This window comes from Neomonachus schauinslandi, chromosome 14 (assembly GCF_002201575.2).
Source record: "Neomonachus schauinslandi chromosome 14, ASM220157v2, whole genome shotgun sequence".
Lineage (NCBI taxonomy): Eukaryota > Metazoa > Chordata > Mammalia > Carnivora > Phocidae > Neomonachus > Neomonachus schauinslandi.
In genome coordinates, this window is record NC_058416.1 from 35,786,142 (window position 1) to 35,811,454 (window position 25,313).

The window sequence follows — 25,313 nt, forward strand, 5'->3', positions numbered from 1 at the left end:
GAAAAGGGAATACTCCCTAGCTCATCCTATGAGTCCAGTAATACCTGATACCTAAGCCAAAGAAACTGAGAAAATAAAACTACAGACCAAGATCCCTCATGAATACAGATTCAAAAATCCTCAAAAAAAATGCCAACAAACTAAATCCAAAAACGTATTAAAAGGGATTATAAAATATGACCAATTGGTATTTATCCCAAAAATACAAGGATGGTTTAACATAAGAAAATCAATCAACACACATTTGACAAACCAACAAAAATATGTGATCGTATCAATTGACACAGAAAAAACTTTTGAAAAAATCCCCAACACTCAAACTGGGAAAAAAGGAAACTTCTTTAACATGGGAAAGGGAATTTATGAAAAACTAACAGCTGCCATCTTATCTCATTGATAAGCTTTGCGCAGTGGCAGTATCGTAGCCAATGAGGTTTATCCGAGGCGCGATTGCTAATTGAAAACTTATCTCATTGATAAAAAACTGAAAGCTTTCCCACTAAGTTCAAGAACAAGACAAGGATGCCTGCTTCTACCACTCCATTCAACAATGTGCTGGAACTTCAAGCCAGAGGAAAAACAAATAAGAAGCATCCAAACTGGAAAAGAAGTAGAACCATCTTTGCAGATGACATGATACTATATATAGAAAATCCATACAGAATCCACAAAAAAACTATTAGAGCTGATAAACAAATGTAACAAAGTTTCAGGGTGTAAGATTAACATACAAAAATCTTCTGTATTTCTATACACCAGTAACAAACAATCTGAAAAGAATATTAAGAAAACAATTCTAATTACAAGAACATAAAAAAAAAAAATTCTTGGAAATAAATTCATCCAAAAACGTGAAAGACTTGTACATTGAAACATTGCTAAAGAAATTAAAGAAGACCTAAATACTGAAAGACATTTCATGTTCATGGACCGGAACACTTAAATATGGCAATATTCCCCCAAGTGATCTACAGATTTAATGTAATCCTATCAAAATCCCAACTGCTTTTTTTTCAGAGGCAGAAAAGCTGATCTCATAATTCATATGGAATTGCAAGGGACCAGAACAGCTCAAACAATCTTCAAAAGGAAAAACAAAGTTGGAGGTCTTGTATTTCATGCTAATAAGATACACTAATCAAAACAGTGTGGTATTGGCATTAGAATAGACATACAGATCAATGAAAAATACTGAGAGTCCAGAAATAAACCCAAATATTTCTGGTCAATCAATTTTTGACAATGGTGCCAAGACCATTAAATGGGAAAATAACAGTCTCTTCAACAAATAGTGCTGGGACAAATGGATTTCCACATGCAAAAAAAAAAAAAAAGGGCGCCCGGGGGGCCCATTTGGTTAAGCAACTCCCTTCGGCCCAGGTAAATAACCTGGGGTCCCTGGATCGAGTCCCCCCTTGGGCTCCCCGCTCCCCGGGGGGTCTGCTTCGTCCTCTGACCCTATCCCCCCCCATTTTTTTTCTCCCTCCCAAAAAAAAAAAAAAAAAAAAAAAAAAAAAAAAAAATGAAGTTGAACCACTATCCCTCATCATATACAGAAATTAAATCAATATGGACCAAAGACCCAAATCTAAGAGCTAAAACCATAAGACTCATAGAAGAAAACATAGGGTTAAATCTTCATGACTTTTGATACTGCAGTAGTTTCTTAGATATGACACCAAAAGCATAACTGACAAGAGAAAAATAGAGAATTTAGACTTCATCAATAGTAAAATCTTTTGGGCTTCAAAGGACACAATCAAGAAAGTGAAAAACCAATCACACAATGGGAGACATTATTTGCAAATCATATATATGTTATTGGTATATAGTATCTAGAATATCTAAAGAACTATTACAACAATGAAAAAACAAACAACCCAATTAAAATATGGGCAAAGGACTTGAACAGACATTTCCCCAAAGAAGATATACAAATGGCCATTAAACGCATGCTTAATATCATTAGCCACTAGGGAAATATAAACAAAACCACAAATAAGATAACAAGGATGGCTATCACCAAAAAAATGGATTATAATTATTGCTGGTGAGAATGTGGAGACAATTGAAATCCTCATATATTGTTCGTAGGAATGGGAAGTAGTTCAGCTATTGTGAAAAACAGTTTGGCAATTCCTTAAAACGCTCTACAAAGAATTACCATAAGATCTCACAATTCTGCTACAGGGTATATATATCCAAAATAACTGAAACAGGTGTTCAGACAAAAACTTGCACATGAATATTCAAATCAGCACTACTTACAATCACTAAAAGGTGGAAACCCAAATGCCCATCAACAAATGAATGGATAAAGAAAATGTGGTGTTATCCATACAATAAGATATTTTTCAGCCAACCTTGAAAATATTATACTAAGTGAAAGAAGTCAGATAGAAGGGCCATGTACTATATGATTCCAATTACATGAAATACTGAGAGTCAGCAAACGGGTACAGACCAAAACAGATTAGCTGTTGTCAGGGATTGAGAGGAAAGGGAGAATGGGGAGCAACCGCTTAATGAGTACAGTTTCGTTTGGGGTGAAAATATTCTCGAACTAGGTGGTTATGCAACACTGTGAGTATACTGTCATTAGTGTTTAGTTTTATGTTAGAGGTATTTTATCGCATTATGGTATAACACAATGATTCCACTTATATGAGGTACTAGAAAAGTAACATTCACAGATGGAGAAAGGAGAATGGTGATTATCAGGAGCTGATAGAGGGGGAATGGAGAATTTTAATAGGCACTGAGTTTGAGTTTTGCAAGATGAAAAGAATTCTGGAGACTGGTTGAACAACAATGTGAATGCGTTTAACATTACTGACCTGTACACTTAAAAAATGGTTAAGATCATAAATTATATGTTTATATGTATTTTACCATAATTTAAAAAATAAACTAAAAATGCACAAAGATATTTCATGAATACTAGAAGTATTTCTCATGAAACAAAATTCCTTAACAAAAATATTAGCAAATTAAAATCAGCAACATACTAAAAAAAAAACCAAAACCCACCATATCCAAGTGGTGTTAAGCTAGGAATGCGAGGTAAATTAAACATTCAAAAACCAATCAATATAATTTACTACATTAACAGAGAAAAAAGAAGCAAATCATATTATTAGTATAATAAAGAAAAGTCATTTGACAAAGTTCTACTCCTATTTATGATTTAAGAAAAACAACTCTCAGCAAACTAGGAACAAAAATAAATTTCCTCAACCTGATAAAGAACATCTATAAACAACCTACAGCTTACATTGTACTTGATGGTGAAAGACTTAATTTCAGAAACAAGAAGGCAAAGACATCCACTTTCGTTCAACATTGTAGCAGAGATCCTAGCCAATGCAAAAGGGCAAGAAAAAGAAACAAAGTATCTGCAAATTAGAAAGGAAAAAATAAAATTGTTTTTATTTGTAGATGACATGATCATTACTGTATATTGAAAATCCAGAGTATTCTGCCAAAAAAAACTATTATAACAAGTAAATTTAAAAAGTCAGACATCAAGCCAATATTAAAAAAAATTGTTTTACCATATGAGAAATGAAATAAAATTTAAAAATGTATAATAAAAATTTTAAATCATGCCACTTACAATAGTAACAAAAAACATAAAATACTTAAGAATAACACATGTGCATATTTTATAACTTGTACCATGAAAACTATAATTCACTACAGAAAAAAAATTTAAGATAATCTAAATAAATGGAGAAATACGACATATCACCAACCGAAAGACTCAATAATGTGAAGATGTCAATTTTCCTCAAGTTGATCTACAAATTCAATACATCCCAAACAAAATTCTAAGAGGCAACTTTCCTTTAAAAATTAACATGCTAATTCTAAAATTTATAGTGAAATGCAAAGGACCTCAAAAAGCCAAAACAGTTTTCAAAAAGAGCAAAGCTGTAAGATTTACCTGATTTCAAGACTTATTGTAAAATTACAGTAATCAAGTCAGTTTGGTATTGGCCTAAGGGCAACACAAAGATCAGTGGAATGGAATGAAAAGCCCAGGGAAAGACCATGCAAGGTTTTTGACAATGAGGCAGAGGTAATTCTGCAGAAAGGGTAGTCTTTTCTAACAAAGGAAAAAATCTTTGCTACCTTGGGATAGGCAATATTTTTTAGATAAAACACTAAAGATATGAACCACAAAAGAAAAAAATTGATGAATTGAGGTTCATCAAAATAATGAATTTTGCTTTACAAAAGAAAACATTAAGATAGTGCTCACCTCGGCAGCATATATACTAAAATTGGAACAATACAGAGACGATTAGCATGGCCCCTGCGCAAGGATGACACGCAAATTTGTGAAGCATTCCATATTTTTTCAGGGCTGTGAGTTCAAGCCCCACGCTGGGTGTAGAGATTACTTAAAAGTAAAAATCTTAAAAAAAAAACAATAAAACATTAGGATATTTAGAAAGCAAGGTTGGGGGGAAAAACACATATATGACAACTTGCATCCAAAATATATAAAGAACACCTCAATAGCAAGAAGAGAAAGGGATGGGTCAAAAAAAAAAAAAAAGGCAAAAAGTTTTAACAGATACTTAAAAGAATGGCCAATGATCCCATTAATCTTAGGAAAACACAAATAAATTCCACAGGGAGATACCACTATACTCATTAGAATGGCTAAAATTTAAAGAAATGACAATACCAAGACTTAATGAATATGCTCAACGATGGCATTCTCATCAGTTGCTAGTGGGAGTGTGAAATAATACAACATTAGGAAACAGTTTGGCAGTTTCTTCTAAAGTTAAATATACACTTAACATAGAACTGAGTAATTCTATACCTAAAGAATTTGCAGAAGAAAAATTAAAACATCATATCCACACAAACACTTGTACATGAATATTATAGAGGCTTTATTCATAAAAGGCAAAAACTTGAACAACCCAAAGTTCTGTTTAACAGATGAATAAACAAACTAAAGTATATGCAAACAACGGAATACTAATCAACAATAAAAAATGAACTACTCCTACAGACAACAAATTGAAGAAAAAAAAAATCTCAAAAACATTACTCCCTGAAATAAGCCAAATACAAAAGGACAAATACTCTATGATTCCACTTATGTGAAAGATCCAGAATAGTCAGATTCACAGAGACCCAGAGAATGGTGGTTACCAAGGAGGGGAGAGTGAGGAGTTATTTTTAATGGATACAGAGTTTCAATGATAAAAAGTTCTGGAAATGGACTGTGGAGATGATGTCACAACAATATGAATGTACTTAATACCACTGAACTGTACACTTAAAAATGGTTAAGATGATAAATTTTATGTTACAGGGGGCGCCTGGGTGGCTCAGTCGGTTAAGCAACTGCCTTCGGCTCAGGTCATGATCCTGGAGTCCCGGGATGGAGTCCCGCATCGGGCTCCCTGCTTGGCGGGGAGTCTGCTTCTCCCTCTGACCCTCCTCCCTCTCATGCTCTCTGTCTCTCATTCTCTCTCTCGCAAATAAATAAATAAAATCTTTAAAAAAAAAAAAAAATTTTATGTTACGTATTTTTTACCACACACACAAAATCATTTTGCTGAGGGGAAAAAAGCCAGACAGAAGAGGGTACATACTATATGGCCATTTACATGGCATGTCAGAACATGTAAAACTAAGCAATAATGACAGAAATCACATGAATGGCTGTCTGGGATGGAGAAGAGAGGAAGGAGCTGACTGTAAAAGATCTCAAAGAACTTTTTAAAGTGACCTTACATTTGCCAAAACTCACTGAAATATACACTTAAAATGCATACATATTTTTAAACATGCATACATACTAGTATATGTAAATTGCACTTCCGTATATTTTCAAATAAATAAATAAGCTTGAGGAGGGAATGAAATGTAACAGAGTAGAAAATAAAAATCTATAGACTCTTTCGAGGAATGAGGTTATTTTGTGGTGTACAAAGAAGGTAGTAGCTGGAAGGAAATATGTGGTCTGAGGAGTAGTTCTCAAGATGAAAGACAAATGACTGTATTTAATGCCAACGGGAAACCAGTTATTTGAAACCAGGGTGAAAATCCAGAGGTAAAAGAACATAAAGGCTAGGAATGTTTAGTTGCCGGTGTTTGAGGCATATGGAACTTTGTTCTATATTTCCCCACTTCAATAAAAATGAGTCTTGTAAAAGAAAAAAAAAGTGAAGAAATGGTTTGGCAAGTGTGAGCTGAAAAAAGTAGACTGAAATATCCAACAGAAGAAACTTAGCAAACTCAAGGAAAGAAGAACACATTATTCCCATATATCTGTATGTTAATAGTAAATACAGTAATAATGGAGTTCCTAGAAATATTAGCAAATCTATACTAATACCAACCTTGTAGTAACACCCTGAATCTCTACCAAGAAGCCAGCATTTTGCTAGAAAGCAGAAGGTTGCTGAAACCAAAACAATATGCTCTAATATTTCAGGTATTCTCCAAGCCTTGCAACTGAAATAAAATGGATCACTGAGGACAATAATGGCAACTCAGGACCATTAATAGATGAATTCAAACTAATGGTAATAGCTTTTCAAAGCCATCAAGCATATGTAAGGATATCCATACCATCTATGTGGTAAAAAGTCTTGTGAGAAGATCATCTGCAAGTATGGAGAATAACAAATGTTTTCCCAGTACAAAAAACACTAATTGAAGGGAATGAAAACTCTACCTTAGAGACTAGAACAGCCAAAGAATTCTAGTGAAAGAAATTACTGCTTCTCTCAGGTGGCATATCAAATTCAGACTAAGGTATGTACTTGGAAATAGTCATACCCTGTATCCTAGCCCCCAAAACATCATTGTTGTCATCTTTATAACTGTAATTCTATGATTTAGTAAGGTAATTTTTTAACTTCAGTCTTTTTATAAAAGTCTCTACAAACATTATTTTAAGGCCTCGACATGAAATACATTTTCAAACACTTCATATAGCTATTTTTAATTAAAAATAAATAAAGAAGGAAAAGACCTACTATTTCCAAACATGGAATTCAATGACAAAAACTAGTACTATTTTAATCAACTTTTAGGTATGGCTTTTCCTTAAATTTGACTTTTACAATTTATATTAATACATTCCTCTATCAACATCTTCATTTGTTAAGTATTTTCAGATTCCAAAACTGGATGTGTGTATTTACAAAAAAATCACTCCAAGAGATATGCTTCACACACACCATTAATAAGATGGAATAGTACAACCAAATAGCTATGAACTATTATTCTCAAAATTCAAAATCCCTTATTTTGAATCCTGAAAGCATCAGGAGTTAGCAAAACGACAACAGATATTCTTGCAACGGACTACAGTAAAATGAATGTTTACTTTTGTTCAGATCTACAACAAAACCAAAGGTAATTGCTATGACACCTACATCGACAGCAGAGCTAAGCTTCTACATTTTCCATTTCAATAGAGGACTGCTGCAAATATATGCACCAAATAATTTGGGAAATTAAATAAACAAGAAAATGTAAATTAGAAAGTGGTTTGTTCTGGTCTTTCCTTCTTACTTTTTTCCCACTTTTCTTTTTCAGAGGCCACAGAATACTTTTTCCTAAAAATCTCTGCTTCCATAAGATCAATGATACAATGACATCAAAACATAGTAATTTCTATTTGCAAAAACAGTTTTTTCTCTTATATAATAATACATTTCATATAAGATTTTATCTCACCTGGCCAGCTCTTTAATTAAATTTGCAATGCGTCTTTTGTCTTCGAGACATAAATCCTTCAACGACGCACTCTTTATTCCTCCCCCGCAGAAATTCTAATACAAAACAAAACAAAACAAAATCTTTTGGTTAACTTTTGCTAAAAACAATTTTTAAGACTTTGAGAAATCTCTTAAAATTAGCACAGGAAGTAAAATTTTTCAGATTATCTTTTCTCTGGTGGTATGCTTTTTTTTTTTTAAGATTTATTTATTTGAGAGTGAGAGACAGAGATAACCAGATAGACCATGAGCGGGGAGGACAGGAAGAAGCAGACTCCCGTTGAGCAGGGAGCCTGATGCAGGGCTTGATCCCAGGACCCTGGGATCATGACCTGAGCCAAAGGCAGATGCTTAACCTACTGAGCCACCGAGGTGCCCTCTTTACCTGTTTCATTCAAACTTACTATGAATTCAAAACAGGCTAAGGAACTGTCTGTCCAGCAGGGGACATCATAATATTTACATAGAGAAGACCACCACAATAGGCAGAAATGACCCTGCTTAAATATTAGGGATTATTAAGGAAACGTTTCCTTGGTGAATGTCACAAAACAAACACCTCATGGAGGATACTGAGAACTTTTCCTACACTACAGCACGCAGGCTGCTTACAAGTACACTAAGGTTGACAGCAGAGACACCAGTTTCCAAGTTCTCAATATATCCTAAAGTGCATTCCAGTGGGTACTAGACCAAAAAGTAATAATAATAGCTAACACGTATCTCATGCTTACTACATGTCAGGAACATTATAAGTACTTTACACTTACTAATCTGGCCGATTTGCACAACAGTGCTATGAATTAGGTATTATTTCTGTTTACGGTGAGGGGATATCTTTCCTCGGATTACAGCAGTTAAAGTAGCAAAACCAGGACTCGAGCACACATCCAGAGTATGTGCTCCCAACCATTGAACTAGCCTATCTCTTGTGCTATAAAAAGTTGTCCTAGTACTTGAACTTCATTAAGAGGGGTCTTTAAAGCAATGAAACTCAGCGAGTCACAGGGAAACTACAGGTAACATGTAAACGGAAGGAACCCTAGACATTTGTACAACCACAAAGTAGGTTAGTCCAATTTCTTCACGTAGCCAAAGACAAACCAAGAGCTCTAAAATGAGTCCTGGAAATACTGATAGCCATAGATGGGAAAGATCACAGAGAAAAAGGAAATGGGGAGAAAGGAGATGGTAAGAAAATAAAATCAGTTTGGTTTTGGATATGGTCAACCTAAGATGCTAGGAAGATAGGCATATGGAAATGTTTAGGAAGGAAGTTGGAAAAATGGGTGTGGCTCTCAAGTCAGAGAAAAATATAAAGATTTTTTTTTTTTTTAAGATTATTTATTTATTTGACAGAGAGACAGCGAGAGAGGGAACACAAGCACGGGGAGTGGGAGAGGGAGGAGCAGGCTTCCCACGGAGCAGGGAGCCCGATGTGGGGCTTGATTCCAGGACCCTGGGATCATGACCTGAGCTGAAGGCAGATGCTCAATGACTGAGCCACCCAGGCGCCCCGAAAAATATAAAGATTTAAACTTTAGTCATATGGTATAATGGATGATATTTAGATTTTTATTATTTTCTTTATACTTCTCTATGTTTTAGATTTTTCCTTAATGTTAAAAAATATTAGTTTTAAAAAATCATCTATGAATCCAAGATAATAAATTAAAGGACAAAAGAGAATCAGAAGGATATAATATTGTGGGAGAAAAAATGTTTCAAGAAGAGCACAGGGTTAACAGTGCTAATGATCAAAAAAAGCTACACAGAATGTGGAAAGCAGTCACTCAATTTGGCAATGGGAAAAGTTGCTGAAAACACACGAGAAGACATCTTAGTGGTGCAGTGAGTAAAAGAACAAACAAGAGAAACCCTTGCACATGGGCAAGAATTTCAACAACACTGTGTTTGACAGAACGTCCTTGAAAATACAGATATTTGTCAATTAGAGAATAAACTGTAGTATATTTATACAATGGAATTCTGTAGGTATTGGTTGTTATGTTACTTAGTGATTTTCATCTTCAAACCCACCCTTCCCAGCCCTCCTTTGTGGTGCTGGGCCTCAGACTTTAGGAACCTCACATCTCCTTTGCCAGATGGCTCTCTGTTAAAACCTGCCAATAGGAAGAACTAGAGGGAGACCAAAGGTTGCCCGAAAAAGAAGAAAAGACACAGTCCTTCCTATTTACATCTCGTTCCCACTAGTGTCACCCCTGCCAGAGTGTGCTCTGACAAGGATAGCAGATTCCAGATTCCAATTTTCCTGGCCCTGGCAGAACCAGCCGTTAGCATGTCTCCTCGGGGACCACAGTACCAGTGAGGCTGGTTCCCCATCATCAGAAGTCTATGTTCCAGCTCTAAAGGGCCCCTCCCCCAAGCATCTAAGATTTAATAAATCCAACTTGCTCTGGCTGTTTTCCTAGCCCTAGAGATGGGAGTTGTTTCTTGCCGTTACTACCTACATGATATCTTGGTGTTCTCTGTTTACCTTTTCAGTTCTCTAGCACCAATTTAGCAAGTCTTTATATTAAATATTCTCAGTAAAAAAAAAGTGACTAGACTGGCTGAAATATAAGTGAAAAGAAATGACATATAATGCGGTGCCTAGGTGGCTCAGTTGGTTAAGTGCCCAACTCTTGTTTTGGGCTCAGGTCATGATCTCATGGATCATGAGACTGAGCCCCACATTAGGCTCCATGCTCAGCGGGGAGTCTGCTTAAAGATTCTCTCCCTCTGCTCCTCCCCCACTCTCTCTCTCTCAAATAAATAAATAAAAAAAGGAAATGACATATAGCTATATACAATTTAAGTAAATCTCATGAACATACGTTGAGCAAAAAAAGCAAATGATACAATACACATAGTATGAGCTTATTTATGTAAAGTTCGAAATATATTTAACACTGAACATTGTTTAAAAAAATAATTATGTATTTAGACTATGTTGGACAAGGGTTGGTAAACTACAACTGCAAGCCGAATCTGGCTCACTGCCTATTTTTGTTAAGTAAAAGTTTATTAAAACACAGCCATGTACATTCATTTACACATTGACATATATATGGTTCTTCACACTATAGTGGCAGAGTTGAGTAATTGAGACAGGTCACACGGCTCACAAACATTAAATATTTATTAACTGGCCCTTTACAGAAAAAGTTTGTCTACCCCTAACATTAAGGAAAAAAAAAAAAAAAGAATGATAAACACAAAATTCAGGATAGGGATTACCAAAGCACATGACAGACTAAGGGAAGGATATACCTCTACAGCCACTTGGTTTACAATGGCATCATTGCAATTCAATGGGGAGAAGAACGGTCTTCTCAATAAATAGTGCAGACCAATAGACTGTCAGTATGGAAAAATGAACTAACACCATACCCACAATAATTCCTGATGAATGGATTTCACTGTGAGAAGTAAAACAATGTGGCTTCTAAAAGAGAGAGAGAGAACCTGCTGCAAAGAGTGCAGGTGGCTAATAGCCTCACCTAACTACTGCCATGCCTTCAGATCCACTGTGGTGTTCACACCAGTGCCAGTGACTGGGAACGGCAGAGGTACTAGAACTGAACCATTTCTGTTGGACATGGCATCCTTAAAGAACAATATCTGCTCTGGGGTTCCCCATTAGCCTGACAGACACTACTTCTGACTGCAAGGCAGTATGAAGTGTGAGGTTTTTCCTCGTCAATTTTTCGTCTTGCTTTTTTCTCTCACAGATGCCAGACCTGCCATAAAATCCTAAGGCTCTCCTTGTCTATTCCTGTTCACTTTATTCTCTAACCTATGTCAGCTTTTCCTTCACTAAATTTCCTCCATTTTTACTTTCATCTTAGTACCTACTTCCCAGAAGACTTGAACTGACATAATTACCATTTTGAAAACCTTAATGAATTAAGGACCTAGCTACTGAGTATCAATGGCTACAAAGATCACATACAGAAAAAATATAAGACATTATTTCTCTGAAGAAAAACACAGACAACATCTATCTAGTTTTGAGAAAAAAATGCATATGCATACATACACACACACCCCACACACATCATTTCTAGTTTTGCAACAAAATAAATACACACATACACAACCCCTACATTCCACTTCTGGGCAAAAAGGAGTAATAGGAACCATGCCTACCCTGATGCCTAAGACAACCAAAAAACCTGACAAAATATATGAAAAAGCAGTTCTCAAACACTGGACAACAGGCAGCACAGGAAAGTGATCACTGAAAAGAGGGGAACCAAATAAGGTGCGCCATGCAATTATCCTAGCTAAATTGCCTCTGGAGTTTTCAGGGTGCAATGTGGGGAAACCCAGATGGAGCCCAGCAATCCCCCCAAGTTGAGAAGATAGAGCTGGGAGTCCAGGAGAGCCAAACTGTCTAGAATTTGCAGGGCAGAGTCATGGAGAGGATAGAACTTCACAGAAAGAGAGCTCTAGGGATCTCCAGAGGGTTCCCTGCACATCAACCACTGAGTATTGATTAGCATTTGTCTATGAGGAAACCCACCAAAACCCAAGGAAAGAACAAATGAGAATGTGAGAATAGTTCCTGTAGCTAATAGAGTGTCAGCAATAGTCCATGTTCCCACCAGCCAGAGTGGAAAATCTCATAATTCAAGGGGCATCAGGAAGAGTACTCAGAGGGCCACTGCCTATAGAGGGCAAAATTAGCCCTATATTAAAAGCTGCTCTAGTGTCACCTTTAAAAGCTTAAACCTGGCACCTGGGTGGCTCAGTTGGTTAAGAGACTGCCTTCAGCTCAGGTCATGATTCTGGAGTCCCAGGATCTAGTCCCGCATCAGGCTCCCTGATCAGCAGGGAGTCTGCTTCTCCCTCTGACCTGCCCCCCTCTCATGCTCTCTCTCTCACTCTCTCTCTCAAATATATAAATAAAAATCTTTTTAAAAAAAAAAAGCTTAAACCCAAGCTTCAAAAAGATCAAACTACTCCCGGGGCGCCTGGGTGGCTCAGTCGTTAAGCATCTGCCTTCTGCTCAGGTCATGATCCCGGGGTCCTGGGATCGAGCCCTGTTTCAGGCTCCCTGCTCTGTGGGAAGCCTACTTCTCCCTCTCCCACTCCCGCTGCTTGTGTTCCCTCTCTCACTGTGTCTCTCTCTGTCAAATAAATAAAATCTTTAAAAAAAAAAAAAAAAGATCAAACTACTCCCAAATAACTCAACTTAGTCCCAGAAAAAAACCTCAAGATTAATTATAAAAACACAATATATCCAGAACTCAAAAAAGGTATGACTCATACTGTCTGGCAGCATCCAATAAAAAACCAGGCAGGTAAAGAAGCAGAAAAGTACAATACCTAAATAGAAAAATTCCTCAATTGAAATCTCTCCATAAATAACTCAGATGATAGAATTATAAACAAGAACATTAAAATAGTCATTTATATTCCATATGTTCAAGAAACTAGAAGACCCAGCATGTTAAGTAGAGACATGAAATACATAATAAAAACAAAAGACCCAAATTGAACTTGTAGAGATAAAAACATTATCTTATATAAAAAATACACTGAATGAGATTAGTGGCAGAAGATTAATGATTGAGACAAAGCAATATAAACCATCTATAGATAAACACAGAAAACAACAACAACAACAGAAAACTGGATCAAAAAAAATGAGCAAAAAGCTGTGGAGTAACCTCAAGTGGCCTAATATTTGCATAACTGGAGTCCTCGAAAAATATTAATATCTCAACACATAATGGCCAAAAATTTTCTCAATTTTATGAAAACTGTAAACTCTCAAATCCAAAAGACTTAACAAACCCCAACCAAAAGACACGTTTAGAAAATTAGTTCAAGGCACACTATAATCAAATTGCTTGAAACTAGGAATAAAAGGAAAATCTTAAAAGTAGTTTAAACTCACATACTAAATACAAAAGAATAAAAGTAAGAATGACAGCAGACTTCTCAAAAACAGTGAAACCAGGCAACAGTGCAATGACATCATTAAAGTACTAAAGGAAAAAAAAAACTATCAACTCAAAATTCTATAATAAAATTATAGAATGTATAATGAAAATGAGTAAAAATGAAAGTGAAACAAAGACTTCTTCAGGCATACAAAAGCCAAAATATCCATTCCCAGTGTACCTGAACTATCATAATGTTAAAGGAAGTACTTTAAGCAGATGGAGCATACCAATAATATCAAATAGAAAATAACAGAAATGGTAACTACACAGGTAAATTTAAAAGCCTTTTGTTGAGGGGCACCTATGTACTGACTCTTGGTTTCGGCTCAGGTCATGATCTCAGAGTCATGAGATCAAGTCCCACATCAGGCTCCATGCTCAGCACAGAGTCGGCTTGAGATTCTTTCTCCCTCTCCCACTCATGCTCTCTCTCTCTAAAATAAATAAATCTTTAAAAAAAAAAAAACCATAAAAATAAAAACCTTCTGTTTAATTATTTGAACCTCTTTAAAACACAATTGAAATAAAAGGAATCCAGATTGGAAAGGGAGATGTAATACTATCTCTATTCACAGATGGCATAATCATATATATAAAAAATTATAAGAAATTCACCAAGGGTGCCTGGGTAGTTCAGTCAGTTAAGCTTCTGCCTTTGGCTCAGGGATTGAGCCCCACATCAGGCTCCCTGCTCGGCGGGGAGTCTTGCTTCTCCCCCTCCTTCCCGCTCGTGCCCTCTCTCACTATCTCTCTCTCAAATAAATACATAAAATATTTTAAAAAAGAAAGGAAGGAAGGAAGGAAGAAAGCAAATCACCAAAAACTATTAGATTCAAATTAATAAGTGAATTTAGAAAGGTTCCAGGATACAAAACTAATAGACAAAATCAACTGTATTTCCAACACTAGCAACAAATAACTCAGAAATAAAATTAAGAAAACAATTCCATCAATAATAGCATCAAAAAGTATAAAATACCTAAACTTTAGAAATAAACTGAACAAAAAGAGTACAAGATACATACACCTAAAACTTCAAAACACTGCTGAAAGAAATTAAAGAAGACCACGTAAATGAAAAGCTATTTCATAAACTATATTCAAGGACTGGAAGAACTGATATTATTGAGAGTACTCTCCAAATTTATCTGAAGATTTACTGCAATTGCTATCAAAATTCATGCTGACCCTTGTACAGAAATTGCCAAGGTGATTCTACAATCTCTATGGAAATTCAAAGGATGCAGAATAGCCAAAATCTTAAAAAAAGAAAATCAAACTTGGAGGACTTAACATTTCCTGATTCCAAAAAATAATTCCAAATGGTAATTAGCTTGGTATTGGCATAAAAACAGAAATGTTAATCAATGGAATAGAATTGAGAGTCCACAAATAAACACTTACATTTACATGGTTAAGGGATTTTCAACAAGGGTGCCAGAACAATCAAAGGAAAAGGAATAATCTTAACAAATGATGATAGGACAAGTAGATATCCACATGCAACAGAATGAATTTGGGTCACTACATACAAATATTAAATCAAAATGGATCAAAGACTAAATGTAATACCTAAAACTATAAAACTCTTAGAAGAAAATATTGGTGTAAATCTTTAAGAACTTGAATTAGGCAATGATTTTTTAGATACAACAGCAAAGCAGAGGTAACAACTGAAAAAAATTGATAAACTGGACTTCAAAATTAAAACATTCATGCTTCAAAGGACACCAATAAGAAAGTGAAAGACAATGCACAGAATGAGAGAAACTGTTTGCAGATCATGTATCTTAAAAGGGACTTGAAGATGGAATGTATAAAGAACTCTTTTAACTTCATCAGTAAGAAGACAAATAACCCAACTGAAAAGGAGCTGAATGGACATTTCTCTAAAGAACATGTAGGGGCACCTGGGTGGCTCAGTCGTTAAGCATCTACCTTCGGCTCAGGTCCTCATCCCAGGGTCCTGGAATAGAGCCCCGCATTGGGCTCCCTGCTCAGCGGGAAGCCCGCTTCTCCCTCTCCCTCTCCCCCTGCTTGTGTTCTCTCTCGCTTGTCTCTCTCTGTCAAATAAATAAATAAAATCTTTAAAAAATTGAAATAAAATAAAATAAAGAACATATATAAATGGCCAAGAAGCACATAAAGAAATTATTATTAGTCACTAGGGAAATACAAATCAAAACCACAATGAGATACCACTTCATACTGACTAGGATGGTTATAATAAAAAGGATGGCTATAAAGTGATGGCGAGAATGTGGAGAAACTGGAATCCTCATTCATATATTGCTGGTAATATGTAAATTGGTATAGCCATTTTGGCAGTTCATCAAAAGGTTAAATAGAATTATTTACATGACCCAGCAATTCTACTTTTAGGCAAATACCCAACAGAACTGAAAACATATATCCACACAAAAACTTGTACGTGAATGTTCATAGCAACATTATTCATATAGCCAAAAAGCCTAACAACCCAAAGTCCTTCAACTGGTGAATGGATAAATATATATTCAGCCATAAAAAGTAATGAAGTAATAATACATGATACCACATAGATAAACCTTGAAAGCATTATGCTAAGTGAAAGAAGCCAGCCACAAAAGGCCACATAATATAGGATTCCATTTACATGAAATGCCCAGAAGAGACCAATCTAAAGAGACTAAAGTAGATTAGTGGTTGCTAGGGGCTGAGATGAATAGAAAATGGGAAGTGACTGCTAATGCATAGGGAGTTTCTTTCTGGGGTGATGAAAATGTTCTGGAATTAGATTGTGGTGATGGATCCACAACTCTGAGAATATACAAAAAAATAATAATAATTGTACATTTTAAAAGGGTAAGTTTTATGATATGTGCATTATAGGTAAATCTGAGAAAAAAGGACAGTATTAAAGCAAAAGTAATAATGTATTGGGAGTTTACTTACAGAAGTAAAATGTATGATAATATCACGAAAGTCAAGACACAGACTGTTGAAAGGTCCTCAAAATAATAGGTAAAGTGGAAAACATAACTTAAAATAGGCTGTGATAAGTTAAAGACGTATACGGTAATTCCCAAAGCCAGTGAAATAGCCCAACAAAGAATTATAGTTAATAAGCCAATAGAATCATAAAAAAATATGGACTTCATCCAAAAGAAGGCCATTGTTCAATATAAATGCACAAACCATTTTATGAAAAAACACTTGCAATTTTGATAAGATCTTGCAAAATCAACTACCATTCACGTCCCAGTATAAAGTGGGTACAACAGAGATCCAAGTAACAAAGTAGGCCTTTTGGGCAAGTCACAGTTAAATCCCATGGACTACTAAACATAATAATTAGTAACAAACTAGATATTGGAAATGTCCTCAAGAACGTAAACCAGCATTGAAAAACATTTTCTATAAAGGGTTCAGTAGTAAATACTTTGCCTTTCTGGACCAATAGCACTATGGTAGCAACTCTACCATTAGAATAGAAAAGCAGCAATAATATTAAAAGAATAAGCATGCTGTGTTCCAATAAAACTTTATTCACAAAACAGGCAGCAAGGAAATTGGGCCTATAGGTCATAGATTGCCAAACCCTGACTTAACCTTAACAAAAAGTAAAGTAAAATAAACCTATCAGATAAGGACATGTAGCAAAGGAATGTACAGATACTAATACAAAGGCAAAGATGAAGGAGAAATCAATGACTGGGCTATAAAGAGTCTTCATAATATTTTTAAAGTGAAGGAAATAATAATAATGCAGGGGAATTTTAACAAAGTTTCTTTCTTTCTTTTTTTTTTTTTTTAAATTTTATTTATTTATTTGAGAGAGAGAGAGAGTGAGCACGAGAGGGGGGAGCGGGAGAGGGAGAAGCAGACTCCCCGCTGAGCAGGGAGCCTGATGCGGGACTCGATCCCGGGACTCCAGGATCATGACCTGAGCTGAAGGCAGTCGCCCAACCAACTGAGCCACTCAGGCACCCAACAAAGTTTCTTTCTTATATATAGAGGTTTATCTAACATCATCTAACAAATTCACAAGAACAAAAATCATAAAGCACACTTAATAAAAGAAAAAATGGTGGTCAATTTGATTTACTAACTTCACATGGATCAGGATGTAGGTCTTTTGAGACATACTAAGGTAATAAATTTTTCTTAACGAAGGCTTAAGGCAAGCCTAGACATTTTAGAGCAAAACCTCTGAGTATTCTACATACTTTATATATTCATACCATGTAAAGCATCCTAGACTCCTCTGTACCTTTTATTTTTTTTAAGGTTTTATTTATTTGAGAGACAGAGACAAGCAAGAGAGGGAACACAAGCAGGTGAGTGGGAGAGGGAAAAGCAGGCTTCCTGCTGAGCAGGGAGCCCAATGCGGGGCTCGATCCCAGGACCCTGGGATCATGACCTGAGACGAAGGCAGAAGACGCCCAATGACTGAGCCACCCAGGCACCCCTCTGCTGTACCTTTTAAGATTGCAGATTATCTAACGTTCTTTCAAAGACTCTTCTACCCGTTTTTATCGGTAATTGCTGAGCATAGAAAAATCACTTATTAAGATGGCGGAGGAGTAGGAGACCTGGATTTCGTCTCCTCTCAGGAATTCAGCTGGATAGGGATCAAACCATTCTGAACACCTACAAACTCAACAGGAGATCGAAGAAAAGAAGAGCAACAACTCTCTCTCAGAAAAGCGACCACTTTCTGGAAGGTAGGACGTGCGGAGAAGTGAATCCGAGGCGATATTCAGGAGGATAGACGGCGGGGGAGGGGCCTCCGTCAGCCGCTTCTGGCAAGTGATAGAGCCGCGGAGCACAAAATCGGAACTTTTAAAAGTCTGCTCCGCCGAGGGACGTCACTCTGGTGGCTAAGCGGGGGGTGGAACCCTCCGGGACAGTGTGGTCTCAGGACCCTTGGGGTCACAGAAAGACTGGGGGTGCCTGAGTGTGGCAGAGCTCCCAGGTATCGGAGCAGGGAAGCCGGCTGCAGAGGCGGAGCCCAGGCGCGGGCTCTCAGCTCGGGGTTGCCATAAACCGTGATCCGCGGCACAGTCGGGCCACTGCTCCTCCAGCAGGGACCCAACAAGCGGCAGATCCGGGGAGACTCACCTTCCTCCCCCGGGAGGAGCCGCGCGGGAGTGCACCGCAGGGATCTGCTGGGTTTGGAGACTCCACCCGGGGTCGGGTGCCAGAGATAGAAATGCGCGGTCACAGGCCGGGTGAGCACGGAGTGCGGCTGGAGACCGGGGAGACGGGAGTGACTGACGGCTTTTCTCTGGGGGCTCACTGAGAAGCGGGCCCCGAGTTCTCGGCTCCTCCGGGGCGGAGATTGGGAGGCCGCCATTTTCACTCTCCGCCTCCAAAGCTGTACGGAAAGCTCGCAGGGAACAAAAGCCCCGGAGAGCAAACCCGAGCAGATTACTTAGCCGGGAGGGGGCAAGGGCGGGGCAATTCTGCCTCCAGCAAAGACATTTGGAAACCACGGCAACAGGCCCCTCCCCAGAAGATCAGCGAGAACAGCCAGCCAAGACCAAGTTTACCGATCAATGAGAACGGCAGAACTCCAGCTCTAGGGGACTACTGCACATAGAATTCATGGCTTTTTTACCATGATTCTTTAGTCTTTCAAAGTTAATTTTTTTTAACTGTCTTTTTTTCTTTTTGAATTTTTCTTTTTCCCCTTTTCAACCAACATCTTATCAATCCCTTTTTTTAAAAAAACATTTTTATTTTTCATTTTTAGAGTCATATTCTATCCCTTCATAGTAGTTACCCGTATTTTTGGCTTATATATATAAGTTGTTCTCTCTTTAAAATTTTGAGATCGTTTCTTCTAACAGATTAAAATATACCCTAAATCTCTAGTATATGGTGTTTTCTATTCCCCTGCCTGATCACATCCTCTCCCTTTTTTTTTTCTTTTTTTAAATCCTCTTCTTTCTTTTTTCAAACAACTTCTTATCAATTCCTTTTATAAAATTTTTTATAATTTCCATCTTTACAGTCATATTCCATCCCTTCATCATATCAACCCTTATTTTTGCACATATATAAGTTTTTCTTTCTTTAAAATTTTGGGAGGCACTTTCTTCTAAAAGACCAAAATACACCCCAAATCTAGTGTGTGGCACTGATCTATATACCAGCCTGATCATATTTGATCACATTCTGGTTTTTTTGTTGTTGTTGTTGTTGTTTTGTTTTGTTTGTTTTTGTTTTTATCTTTATCTTTTTCTTTTCTCTCTCTTTCCCTTTCTTTTCCCACTGCTTCAGGTCTTTATTGATTTGTTTAGAGTATATTTTCTGGGGACATTGTTACTCTGCTAGCATTTTGTTCTCTCATTAATCTATTCTCCTCTGCACAAAATGACAAGACGGAAAAAATCACCTCAACAAAAAGAACAAGAGGTAGTACCGACTGCCAGGGACCTACTCAATATGGACATTAGTACGATGTCAGATCTAGAGTTCAGAATCATCACTTTAAAGATACTAGCTGGGCTTGAAAAAAATATGGAAGTTATTAGAGAAACCCTTTCTGGAGAAGTAAAAGAACTAAAATCCAACCAAGTAGAAATCAAAAAGGCTATTAATGAGGTGCAATCAAAAATGGGGGCGCTAACTGCTAGAATAAATGAGGCAGAAGAGAGAATCAGTAATATAGAAGATGAAATGATGGAAAATAAAGAAGCTGAGAAAAAGAGAGATAAACAACTACTGGATCACGAGGGCAGAATTCGAGAGATAAGCAATACCATAAGACAAAACAACATTAGAATAATTGGGATCCCAGAAGAAGAAGAAAGAGAGAGAGGGGCAGAAGGTATAATGGAGCAAATTATAGCAGAGAACTTCCCTAATTTGGGAAAGGAAACGGGCATGAAAATCCAGGAAGCACAGAGAACCCCTCTCAAAATCAATAAAAATAGGTCAACACCCCGACATCTAATAGTAAAACTTACGAGTCTCATAGACAAAGAGAAAATCCTGAAAGCAGCTCTGGAGAAGAGATATGTAACCTACAAGGGTAGAAACATTAGATTGGCAACAGACCTATCCACAGAGACCTGGCAGGCCAGAAAGGACTGGCAGGATATATTCAGAGCACTAAATGAGAAAAATATGCAGCCAAGAATACTCTATCCAGCTAGGCTGTCACTGAAAATTGAAGGAGAGATAAAAAGCTTCCAGGACAAACAAAAACTAAAGGAATTTGCAAACACAAAACCAGCCCTACAGGAAATCTTGAAAGGGGTCCTCTAAGCAAAGAGAGAGCCTAAAAGCAACATAGACCAGAAAGGAACACAGACAATATACGGTAACAGTCACCTTACAGGCAATACAATGGCACTAAATTCCTATCTTTCAATAGTTACCCTGAATGTAAATGGGCTAAATGCCCCAATCAAAAGACACAGGCTATCAGACTGGATTAAAAAACAAGACCCATCGATATGCTGTCTGCAAGAGACTCATTTTAGAACCAAAGACACCCCCAGATTGAAAGTGAGGGGGTGGAAAACGATTTACCATGCTAATGGACACCAAAGGAAAGCTGGGTTGGCAATCCTTATATCAGACAAATTAGATTTTATTTTATTTTTTTTTTTTTAAGATTTTATTTATTCATAAGAGAGAGAGAGAGAGGCAGAGGGAGAAGCAGGCTTCCCGCTGAGCAGGGAGCCGGAAGCGGGACTCGATCCCAGGACCCTGGGATCATGACCTGAGCCGAAGGCAGACACTCAACCATCTGAGCCACCCAGGCGCCCCAGACAAATTAGATTTTAAACCAAAGACTCTAATAAGAGATGAGGAAGGACACTATATCATACTTAAAGGATCTATCCAACAAGAAGATCTAACAATTGTAAATATCTATGCCCCTAACATGGGAGCAGCCAATTATATAAGGCAATTAATAACAAAAGCAAAGAAACACATTGACAACAATACAATAATAGTGGGGGATTTTAACACCCCCCTCACTGAAATGGACAGATCGTCTAAGCAAAAGATCAACAAGGAAATAAACACTTTAAATGACACACTGGACCAAATGGACTTTACAGACATATTCAGAACATTCCACCCCAAAGCAACGGAATACACATTCTTCTCTAGTGCCCATGGAACATTCTCCAGAATAGATCACATCCTAGGTCATAAATCAGGTCTCAACCGGTACCAAAAGATTGGGATCATTCCCTGCCTATTTTCAGACCACAATGCTTTGAAACTAGAACTCAATCACAAGAGGAAAGTCGGAAAGAACTCAAATACATGGAGGCTAAAGAGCATCCTACTGAAGAATGAATGGGTCAACCAGGAAATTAAAGAAGAATTAAAAAAATACATGGAAACCAATGAAAATGAAAACACAACTATTCAAAATCTTTGGGATGCAGCAAAGGCAGTCCTAAGAGGAAAGTATATAGCAATATAAGCCTTTCTCAAGAAGCAAGAAAGGTCTCAAATACACAACCTAACCCTACACCTAAAGGAGCTGGAGAGAGAACAGCAAATAAAGCCTAAACACAGCAGGAGAAGAGAAATAATAAAGATCAGAGCAGAAATCAATGAAATAGAAACTAAAAGAACAGTAGAACAGATCAATGAAACTAGGAGCTGGTTCTTTGAAAGAATTAAGAAGATTGATAAACCCCTGGCCAGACTTATCAAAAAGAGAAGAGAAATGACCCAAATCAACAAAATCATGAATGAAAGAGGAGAGATCACAACCAACACCAAAGAAATACAAACAATTATAAGAACATATTATGAGCAACTATATGCCACCAAATTAGATAACCTGGAAGAAATGGATGCATTCCTAGAGATGTATCAACTACCAAAACTGAACCAGGAAGAAAGAGAAAACCTGAACAGACCTATAACCACTAAGGAAATTGAAGCAGTCATCAAAAATCTCCCAAAAAACAAAAGCCCAGGGCTAGATGGCTTCCCAGGGGAATTCTACCAAACATTTCAAGAAGAATTAATACCTATTCTTCTGAAACTGTTCCAAAAAATAGAAATGGAAGGAAAACTTCCAAACTCATTTTATGAGGCCAGCATTACCTTGATCCCAAAACCAGACAAAGACCCCATCAAAAAGGAGAATTACAGACCAATATCCCTGATGAACATGGATGCAAAAATTCTCCCCAAAATACTAGCCAATAGGAACCAACAGTACATTAAAAGGATTATTCACCACGACCAAGTGGGATTTATCCCTGGGCTGCAAGGTTGGTTCAACATCCACAAATCAATCAATGTGATACAATACATTAACAAAAGAAAGAACAAGAATCATATGATCCTCTCAATAGATGCAGAAAAAGCTTTTGACAAAGTACAGCATCCTTTCTTGATCAAAACTCTTCAGAGTATAGGCATAGAGGGTACATACCTCAATATCATAAAAGCCATCTATGAAAAACCTACAGCGAATATCATTCTCAATGGGGAAAAACTGAGAGCTTTCCCCCTAAGGTCAGGAACGCGGCAGGGATGTCCACTATCACCACTGCTATTCAACATAGTATTGGAAGTCCTAGCCACAGCAATCAGACAACAAAAAGAAATCAAAGGCATCCAAATTGGCAAAGAAGAAGTCAAACTCTCACTCTTTGTAGATGATATGATACTTTATGTGGAAAACCCAAAAGACTCCACCCCAAAACTGCTAGAACTCATACAGGAATTCAGTAAAGTGGCAGGATATAAAATCAATGCACAGAAGTCAGTGGCATTCCTATACACCAACAACAAGACAGAAGAAAGAGCAATTAAGGAGTCGATCCCATTTACAATTGCACCCAAAACCATAAGATACCTAGGAATAAATCTAACCAAAGAGACAAAGGATCTGTATTCAGAAAACTATAAAATATTCATGAAAGAAATTGAGGAAGACACAAAGAAATGGAAAAACGTTCCATGCTCATGGATTGGAAGAACAAATATTGTGAAGATGTCAATGCTACCTAGAGCAATCTACACATTCAATGCAATCCCCATCAAAATACCATCCACTTTTTTCAAAGAAATGCAACAAATCATCCTAAAATTTGTATGGAACCAGAAAAGACCCCGCATAGCCAGAGGAATGTTGAAAAAGAAAAGCAAAGGCGGCGGCATCACAATTCCGGACTTCCAGCTCTATTACAAAGCTGTCATCATCAAGACAGCATGGTACTGGCACAAAAACAGACACATAGATCAATGGAACAGAATAGAGAGCCCAGAAATGGACCCTCAACTCTATGGTCAACTCATCTTTGACAAAGCAGGAAAGAATGTCCAATGGAACAAAGACAGTCTCTTCAACAAATGGTGTTGGGAAAATTGGATAGCCACATGCAGAAGAATGAAACTGGACCATTTCCTTACACCACACACAAAAATAGACTCCAAATAGTTGAAAGACCTCAATGTGAGACAGGAGTCCATCAAAATCCTAAAGGAGAACACAGGCAGCAACCTCTTTGACCTCAGCTGAAGCAACTTCTTCCTAGAAACATCGCCAAAGGCAAGGGAAGCAAGGGCAAAAATGAACTATTGGGACTTCATCAAGATAAAAAGCTTTTGCAAAGCAAAGGAAACAGTCAACAAAACCAAAAGAGAACTGACAGAATGGGAGAAGATATTTGCAAATGACATATCAGATAAAGGGCTAGTATCCAAAATCTATAAAGAACTCATCAAACTCAACACCCAAAGAACAAAGAATCCAATCAAGAAATGGGCAGAAGACATGAACAGACATTTTTCCAAAGAAGACATCCAAATGGCCAACAGACACATGAAAAAGTGCTCCATATTGCTCGGCATCAGGGAAATCCAAATCAAAACCTCAATGAGATACCACCTCACACCAGTCAGAATGGCTAAAATTAACAAGTCAGGAAACGACAGATGTTGGCGGGGATGCGGAGAAAGGGGAACCCTCCTGCACTGTTGGTGGGAATGCAAGCTGGTGCAGCCACTCTGGAAAACCGTATGGAGGTTCCTCAAAAAGTTGAAAATAGAGCTACCATATGATCCAGCAATTGCACTACTGGGTATTTACCCCAAAGATACAAAAGTAGGGATCCGAAGGGGTACGTGCACCCCGATGTTTATAGCAGCAATGTCCACAATAGCCAAACTGTGGAAAGAGCCAAGATGTCCATCAACAGATGAATGGATAAAGAAAATGTGGTATATATATATACAATGGAATATTATGCAGCCATCAAAAGGAATGAGATCTTGCCATTTGCAACGACGTGGATGGAACTGGAGGGTATTATGTTGAGTGAAATAAGTCAAACAGAGAAAGACATGTATCATATGATCTCACTGATATGAGGAATTCTTAATTGCAGGAAACAAACTGAGGGTTGCTGGAGTGGGGGGAGGGGTGGGAAGGATGGGGTGACTGGGTGATAGACACTGGGGAGGGTATGTGCTCTGGTAAGCGCGGTGAATTGTGCAAGACTGTTGAATCTCAGATTTGTACCTCTGAAACAAATAATGCAATATATGTTAAGAAAAAAAAAAAGAAGAAGAAGAAGGTAACAGGAGGGGAAGAATGAAGCGGGGGAAATCGGAGGGG

General features: G+C 37.3%; 1 protein-coding gene, 1 non-coding gene and 1 pseudogene across 3 annotated transcripts in view; 2 read left to right on the forward strand and 1 right to left on the reverse strand.

Annotated features, from left to right (window-relative positions):
- KIAA1328 (KIAA1328 ortholog) overlaps positions 1-25,313 on the reverse strand; it is a 354,421-nt gene that overhangs the window by 322,552 nt on the left and 6,556 nt on the right. For both annotated transcript variants that reach the window (XM_044920903.1, XM_021686314.2), the window contains exon 4: positions 7,720-7,814. In XM_044920903.1, coding sequence (XP_044776838.1) covers positions 7,720-7,814 — 95 coding nt within the window. The remainder of the gene's footprint in view (positions 1-7,719; positions 7,815-25,313) is intronic.
- Positions 400-482, forward strand: LOC123326719 (annotated as a pseudogene).
- Positions 4,257-4,363, forward strand: LOC123326727. The gene has a single exon (XR_006541280.1). It is a non-coding gene; the product is annotated as a U6 spliceosomal RNA (small nuclear RNA).